Source organism: Cryptotermes secundus, unplaced genomic scaffold, assembly GCF_002891405.2.
Source record: "Cryptotermes secundus unplaced genomic scaffold, Csec_1.0 scaffold296, whole genome shotgun sequence".
Classification (NCBI taxonomy): domain Eukaryota; kingdom Metazoa; phylum Arthropoda; class Insecta; order Blattodea; family Kalotermitidae; genus Cryptotermes; species Cryptotermes secundus.
Genome location: NW_019737985.1, coordinates 716,864 through 725,920, shown reverse-complemented (window position 1 = coordinate 725,920; position 9,057 = coordinate 716,864). Strand labels below are relative to the sequence as shown.

At 39.3% G+C, this 9,057-nt stretch overlaps 1 protein-coding gene across 3 annotated transcripts in view; it reads left to right on the top strand.

Moving 5' to 3' along the window:
- The window catches only part of LOC111870599 (isoaspartyl peptidase/L-asparaginase), a 36,711-nt gene that overhangs the window by 2,693 nt on the left and 24,961 nt on the right, over positions 1-9,057 (top strand). For 2 of the 3 annotated variants that reach the window (XM_023863018.2, XM_023863019.2), the window contains exon 3: positions 7,155-7,232. The exons of the other annotated variant lie outside the window; for it this stretch is intronic. In XM_023863018.2, coding sequence (XP_023718786.1) covers positions 7,155-7,232 — 78 coding nt within the window. The remainder of the gene's footprint in view (positions 1-7,154; positions 7,233-9,057) is intronic. 3 annotated transcript variants of the gene reach the window in all.

Below are 9,057 nucleotides of genomic sequence, written 5' to 3'. Positions count from 1 at the left end.
GCAAACCCGGCACGATATAAAGAACCTCCACATCAAGATAGCCTGGTGGCACAATATCTGCCCCATATAAGAGAGACGATGGGAGGACGAACACGAGCCTGCATGGTTTACAAATTTTAATTATTGACAATCTAAAGAACTTTTAATTAGCATCAAGGAATTTTATACAATTTTTTAAAAACTTTACATTCCCAGGAAACTGCTGTGTTTGTGAAATGTTCTATTCTGTGTATTGTAGCATATAAGTGTACGTATTTTACGTGTAAACAAATTATGTGATGGTGGTTTCCTATTTGTAGTGATGTTTGCCCTCTGAAGATGGTCCACAGAGACCGAAACATGTAAGGGTGTTAAGTTTTTATGTAGTAAAAAACTTACAAGTCACATTGGACGGAGTGATTTATAATTGTAATTGTTATTGTGACGGACCAGAATGAAACAAATCAAACTGCCAGAGAGTTATAAGACTGTTTTAGAGCAAATCTAATAATATATACAGTAGAACTTGGTTATAACGTCATCAAAGGGACCTAAAAATAGTGTCGTTATAAACGAATGTCGTTGTAACCGAAATGGGCACTTCCACAGTAGCCTTATGTTAGTCACGTAAAAATCTACCAAAAACCGAGTTAAAATGTTGCATTTTTTAGTGAAATACGTAGTTAAGTACAGACTAACGTAACATTAACGTGGAATTGCCCAAATGTGTAATATCAAAGACATATTACAGCGCTTTTCACTGACAATACACACCGCACTAATACTGTATATTAAAGGTAGGCCTGCTCACCAAATTACAGTAGATTACATCAATTGTTGTGCCTTACTGTACCTAGATACGAGTACAGTAATCAGTTATCTTCATCTGTTTCCTGTTACTTGCCCAATACACACTTTCTAAATTACGTTCAATGTCCATATCAGAGAAATTCAGGAATGAAAATGACGTTACATACGAGGTTGATGCATTTGTGCATGTCGTACTAAGCAAGGTATAAAAACAGTTGCTTTATGAGGAATTAGTTCGTACCATTGAATATTTGACGCAATAGACAAGGTGTCGCAGAAACCGATGTTGCTATAACCAAATTTTACTGTAGTATTAGTTTTAGTGATATTTAAGGCCACCTTATTAGCTGTGAACCAATATACAATAAGAGACAGTGTACCCATGACTATGGTTAAGCTCAGCATGATTATTACCAGTAAGCACAAAGAAAAACTTTAGCCAGTTTATTAATGTATGGAGGCAAATCATTAATGTAAATAATACACAGAAGTGGTCCCAAAACCGACCCCTGAGGAACCCCTTGCTTAACTTTCCCAAGATGAAAAATAGTCCTGACCATCATTAGTTTTAATGTACACATACACTCTCTGTTTTCTCTCCACTAGATATGATTTGAACCAGTTTAATAGACAACCATGGACACCATAATACTCTAGTTTAGATGTCAATATCTCATAATTAACACAGTCAAAAGCCTTAGCAAGGTCACAAAAAATCCCTGTCATTTGCAGTTTGTCATTCCAGGGGCTGAAGTATGCCGGTCGTAAAAGAAAAAGCAGCATGTTCTATTGAGAAATTTTTCCTAAAGCCAAATTGCTTCTGCACCAGAATATTATTGACTTGCAGATGCTGACTCAATCTACGATGCATAACTTTTCCCATAAATTTACTAAATACGGTCACCATACATATAGGTCTACAGTTCATAATATCAACCTTATCTCCTTTCTTATACAGGGGCTTTATAACAGCATACTTCAACCGTTCAGGAAATACACCAGTAATGATAGACATATTACAGATGTAGGAAAGGGGCGCACTTATAAAGACGCTACAAAGTTTTTAATATTTTAGATGAAATCCCATCATAACCAGAGGGCTTCTTTGATTTCAGAGAACAAATTATATTGATAATTTCTCCTTTGGTTACAGGAATTACTTTCATACTCTGAAAAATAGGCTGATAAGCATTCTTTAATAATTTAAAGAGGTGAATTAGTTTTATCTGGATGTGTTTGCAGACTATGAGCAGTATTCAAAAAATACTCATTGAAAGCATCAGCTACATCTTTAGATTGAATGTTCCTATTATCCATTTTAAACATAACTGGCATATAATTGTCTTTGGTGGATTTATAGAGTACATTTCTTATAATATTCCATGCTGTTTTATTTCTATTATTAGAAATTTCAATTAACTGATTGTGATTATAATATAAGCTTTATGCTTCATAAATTACTTTCCTTAAAATAAGCCAATACTTTTTATAATAAGTTTTTACTTTTGGATCATTACTATATTCAATTCACTTATATAAAAATCTTTTACATTTACAAGATGTCTTTATACCAGTAGTAATCCAACTTTTATCATTTTTATTGCTCAAGTAGACAACAGGGAAACTTTCTTCATAAATGTTTAAAAATATAGATAAAAATTTATTACAAGTACAATTAACATCAGTATTAAGATAAGCTTCATTCCATTTTTCATAAGATAGCTGTTCAGTGAAATAATTAATAGTTTCACTAGTCAGCAATCCAGATTTATAACTAGATCTTGATTTATTGTTAATTTTATCAGTAGTAGCAAAATATTTATCAAGTATGAAACATTGTGCCTCATGATCAGACAGTGCATCACATAGGGGTAATGTTATACAAGAAAATAATCTTGATAATGTTGTCAATAGCTGAAGAGTGATTATTTTGCAGTCTAGTCAGGAAATTAACAGTGTGGGGTATTTGTCATTACTTCAATGACAACCCACTTCTTTGGAACAGTTTGTAGGTCCTGAAAAGGACCGTTGACTGCTGGGATGTGTGGCCGGTGAAGTAGCGCTGTGTGCGCCAGTAGGAAGCGATGTTGGTTGCGGTGTGTTGAGGTGGCTGAGTCAGTCGACTGGCTGCAGTGCGGCTGTTGCCAGAGGTTGTTTGGTTGCTGAGCACGGTCGCAGGAGTGGAGAGGCGGTAGCTACGCCAGTTGCCCAGTGTGTCGGGCATGACTACCAGCGAATTGAGGCGGCTGAGTTGCCCAGTGAGTTGAGTGTGACCGCCGGACAGCTGAGGCAGTCGTGCCTGGCGCAGCGAAGTGCCGATTCCTCCGAAGACCGAGCGCTGGCTACAAAGCATGCTGTTTGTAGACTGCTTGAAGACTGCTGTGGAACTGATTGAAGACTGATGGTAGACTGATGTGGTACCGACTGTAGACTGACTACTTGCGAGCTTGTGCTCTGCCTTTTATACAATGCTCGGTGGGTGGAGCGAAACTTGCATTTGAGGAGCAACAATTTGCATAGTGCTGATTGGCTAGCGGAAATTTGCAGTGCGTGCTGGTATAAATATGAATGAAACGTCCGGCAATGTGATGTTCACTAAGGAGTGAGCGTGGTCTAAAAGACCGGTGGAAACAGCGTGCTATGTGGGATGTCCCCACAACAGTATGTACCATATTGAATGTGTTAAGTAATACAGACAGTTGCTATTTACGGTTATCGTTTAGTAAATAATCAACGTTAAAATCTCCACATATTAATAATTCAATAGATGGTTTATACAAAAACAACAAAACTTGTTCTAACAGATTGAAGAATTGACAGAAGTCACCTGTAGGAGATCTGTATAAACAAACAACAACCAAACCCAGACCGTTAGATTCTACATAATTCTAAAATTTTTTCCACACAGTAGGTTGATAAATCAACATGACTAAAACATATTTCCTTACAAACAAATATACAAATACCACCACTCTGGTACCTACATCTAGAGTAGTAAGACCCTAATACATAATTTTCAATATCAACAAGACTTAAATTGCTGTCTGACATATAATGCTCTGAAAAACAGAGAAATTGTGGACTAATCTTGACTACATTTAGAAAAACAATTATTTCATCCATTTTACTGATCAGACCTCTGATTTTTTTATGTAAGAGAATCAGAGGATTATTAAACTTAACAGATGACACTACAATATGAACACAATTACAGCATGTCAGAAGAGTTTTGGAGTTCTTAACTTCCCCTGCTTTATAAAAAAGGATAGGTTTATTACAGTATCGTCTCTAGCTCACCTAATGACTTTTCAACAATGGATTTTCATGGTACTTAGTATTAAACTGATGCCAATAGTCACAACCTCGCCCTTATACTTTTCAATTTTCTACCATCAGTAATGTTAATATAGCAGCTTCTACAATGTCATTACTTAATGCAGAGTCCTGAAAATTGATGTTGAAAATACTTGAAGAATATGCAATTCTTGTTGGAATATAGTTTAATTTTTTTTTTTTTAGATATGATGACATATGGCCTGATATTTACCAGTATCTTAGGAGAAGATTCTGCCTCCATCTAGATTATGAGAACCTCAGATCACACTTTTGTTTGAATGATATTTTACTGAATGATGAACATCAGAAAGGCAGTCATGCAGAATCTATGTATTGTGACGTATTTGCGCTATGCAGGATGCCCCCCTCCCACGCCAGCAGTGGCGTAACAGCGCTGCCGCACTGTTCACTTTAAAAATTGATATAAAATCCTAATTAATTTTATGAAATAAAATTTTTGGAGAAGACTTACCAGAGCTCCTACAAGTGCTTTAGAGTGTGATATTTCTGGAAACATTCCCCTCTGTGAAGAGGCTTGATGCAGAACTTGCAGATGTAAGAAGTCTTGCTTCGCTTCTTTTGCACAGCGCACACACGGCACTGCCTAGAAGGATACTTCCCTGCTGATTGTTCGCTCATCACAATTTTCACGAGGGTATGTTTCCACATATCACCCGAGAGTCGCCCAGGGGGGTCCATATGAGGCCTCCATGGGGTGGGAGTAGATAGTCCCAGTCGTACTACATCTGTGTCTGACGCAGGTTCTGCAGCCACCATGAGGTCTGTAGCCCAGGCTTTTGCCACATTCATGAGAAATGCCTTGTATTTCAAAGTTGAATTTTCGTTTAGCTCTTTGAAAACCAAAAATGAATTGAAAAGGGCACAGTTTATAAGCCACAAGGCAACTTTCTTTGTCCATTTTACTGTTTTCCTAGGAAGGGATTAATGGGCCAAGTATTGGTCGGCTCTATCAACTCCCTTCATGAACATATTGTACTGAGAAATACAAAGAGGCTTCTTCTTCACTTGCCCATGTCATCTTTGAACATCGTCCATGCTCGAATTGTGAATAGTGGAAATCATATTCACAACGCGAGTATCCCTCCAGGACTGAAGAAGAATGTCCCCCTTCCTCCTGAATGTGGTGTCACCACGTTTCAGGGATTTACATTCCTCTTTTTTTATCTGTTCTTGAAGGAAGGTCTCTGTTCACCCTAATTGTACCACAAATATGTACTTTCCTTGAAGTAGGTATTCTGCAGTTGCCACACTGTTATAAAAATTATCTTGATAAACGATCGGGATCCAAAATGAAAACAATAGTTTCTTGCAATTTCTTGCCTTGNTAGTCTTTCAAATTATCCCTCTTTGTAAACCCCATTAGAATGATTATTGCCAAAAATGTTTTCATTTCTGCTGAAGTGACATCCACCCACTTCAACACCTTATAGGTACTGTCGTACGCCTCGCGTTGTTGGAGATAGTATCTGTTGGTCTCCTGACACAACATGTCAAAGAAACTATCTCCAAAAAACAGTTCAGCTACTTCAGACACTTGCGTACGGTCTGATGGCATTTGTCTCACCCCTGGATCACCAGTACACTTTCCCAAAGTGGGTGTTTTGTCCATTTTACCCCACCTGGCTGTCCCCGCAATGCTAGCACTCGCACTTTCATCGAAGCTCTCACTGTCACTTTCACTTTCTCTTCTGGTCACAATATTTTGGGGGCCCCTGTCACTGCCACTGACACTGCCCTCGCTATCAGAAGACAAAGCAGTTGGCAAGTCAGATAACTCATCAGAGATCAAATCACAGATTTCTTCTCCGAGAGCTCGCACAGCCTTCAACTGCTTTTGTCTCTGAGCCATGTTGACACTGAGAATATCTTGCCTCACACATAGAAGCTTCGACTTGAACAAAGGGACTTTTCTGAAGAGTGAGAGGGGAATAGAGAGTGGTCACGTTGCTGACTCAGAAAACAAACATTCCGAAGGTCAGCTACGCAGTACTTTTACAGACATGTGGCCACCAAAGCGAGGAATAGTGTGTTACAACATAACGTGTCATAAAAGCCTAAATCTAGGCGACCGGTCTGCCACGTTTAAAACCCAAACACCTAGACCTAGGCATCCGGTCTGCAAAGTGTTAAAAGCGACAACAACTGTAAACATAGCAACTAGGCAACAGGGAAGCGAGGCATTTTCCGTTGTCTGGCTGAGGGTTTATAGGATAACTACACTGCCTAAGGAGTCAGTTAAAATGTAGCAGCCGCCAAAGTCAGTTGAAATATAGTAGCAGTTGCGGAAAGAAGACCCGAACGCATGGTTAGAAAATCTTATGTGATAATGTGCGATAACTGAGAAGTCAGCAAGTGAAGACTTATTGTGTGACTTCAAGACTGTGTGCTGTAGTACAGTTATATTGGGAGTGTGTAATTGAGAGGGACTTGCATAGCTCCCGCGTTACTGATACATGAAGACTACTGAAGATAGTGTGAAGAGATTATTGTATAAGGTTGTAAAGTGTGCAAACCCATAACAGTGTTATAATTAATTGTAGCCAAGACTTGTAGGTTGTTAAATAAACCAATTAACAATCCGAACTGCATCTTCAGTAGCAAAACACGTTACAATATAGTTGTCTTTATGGTGGTGGTGACTAATGGACCATGTTAAAATGTTATATGTTAACATTTACACTCATCTGATAATATGAAACTTCTGAGATGGATTCTTCCTAATTTAATATATTCAAAATCAGTACTAGTGGAAAGTACAGTGTGATTGCATTTTATGCAAATTTGCAATAGAGTGATGTAAAAAGTATGTGTATTAATAAAGTATCACTCTGTGCACAAAGTTTGAAATAATGTGAATCTCAGAAAAATCTGAAAGAATCACAGGTGTTCCAAAACTTGTCTTGAATTATTTGAGGTCTTCAGGAATGCATTCTTCACATGAACACAACCACACTGTATGTGCAGAAATGGAACTCTCTGAATGATAGCAGTATACTTTTTTTTTGTAGGATATGGTTCTGTTTTGAATGTTGATGGTGAAGTAGAGATGGATGCAATTATTATGGAAGGGAGAGAACTGAAAACAGGTGTGTATGCTGGCCTGCCTACTTTAATTTACAAGAGAAACATTATGTGTATGCATTATTATTATTATTATTATTATTATTATTATTATTATTATTATTATTATTGGAGGGGGTTGGTTTCCCCATGCACCGCGACCAGTGATGTGTATGCATGCTTGTGAGGGAACAGGTGCATGTTTTTGTATGCTCCCCAAAAACAATTTTTAAACTATCTGACTAATTTCCTTGAAACTTCATATGAATTCTGCAGCGAGGTTCTTGCCTTTGTTGACCGGTTCGCAGCTGTGCACTTCATGGTGACTGGTGCACCACCAGCAGTGATGTGCATACAAATTTTACCAATGAATCAGTATCAGTTCAGTCCCTGATTGCCTGTTTGGCAACTCCTAGAGAGATGCCACAGGCTGGTTCAGGTCCTATGAACAGGTGTTCAGCCCCAATTTTAGCTAATTGGTCTGCTGCTTCATTTCCAGCAATACCCCCATGCCCTGGCACCCATATCAGTTGTACCCTGTTATGTTTGGCCAGTTCCATGAGGGTTTGGTGGCAATCCCAGACCAATTTTGAATTAATCTGGTGTTTGTCAAGCACTTTAAGTGCAGCTTGGCTGTCAGATAGAATGTAGATGTTCCTATTTCTATAGTTCCTATCTAAATTCTCCATAATACATGCTTTAATGGCATATACTTCTGCCTGGAATACTGTTGTGTACCGCCCAAGGCGGAAACTAAGTTTCCGCCTCGTGCCATGGCAGTACACACCAGCTCCAGTGCCCTTATTTGTCTTGGAACCATCTGTATACCAGATCAGTCCCCCTTTTCTGTTGGGCTGAAACCCATTTTCCGATTCACTCCTGTCAGGAAATCTGACCGTGAAGGGTCAGTATCATGTTGTCAGACCCCATTTGCAACATGGGTTCTTTTTTCATGTCCTGAGTCATGTCTGCATGACCGAAACCATCAGATCTAGGTTTCCATTGTCCACTGCACTGGAGACGGTAAATTCCTGCCTTGGCCTCCGCATCCAACTTTATATGCAGTGGGGGGAGTCCAAGAAGTATCTCCAGTGCAGCTGTTGGAGATGTTTGAAATGCTCCTGTTATACCTAAGCAAGCCAACCTTTGCAATTTGCCAAGTTCTGTCTTGCTAGTCTTGAATTTAACTCAGGGCCACCATACCGTGACACCATAAGTAATTATGGGTCTCACAACCGCAGTATATACCCAATGTACAATGTGCGGTTGTTGTCCCCAAGTTTTACCAAACATGCCCCTGCATGTCCAAAAAGCCTTATAGGCTTTGTTAATAACTTTGGCCAGCTGCTTTCTCCATGTCAGTCCCTTGTCTAATACTAGTCCAAGGTACTTGACATCGCTGGAGAGCTGGATTGTCTTATTGAAGAGTGTGGGTTCCTTAAGACCCTTTATATTTCTCTTCCTAGTAAACGGTATAACTACCGTCTTGTTGGGATTGATGGAAAGACCTGTTCTTTCACACCATCGTTGGACCATGTATAGAGCTGATTGAAGACGCTCTGATACGGTCGAAAGGAATTTTCCATTTATGAGGATTGCTATGTCATCAGCATATCCTACTGTATAATACCCATCATCATTAAGTCCCCACAGGAGATCGTCGACGACCAGACTCCACAGCAGAGGCGAGAGTACGCCCCCCTGCGGACATCCCCTAGCCACGGACGCCCCCAGGGTCTCTCCCGATAATGTAGCAGCTATGGTTCTGCTTTCCAGCATAGCATTGATCCATCTGCATATTGCAGGCTCTATGCCATGCCTTCCAGCAGCCTGTTTGATTACATCAAATGA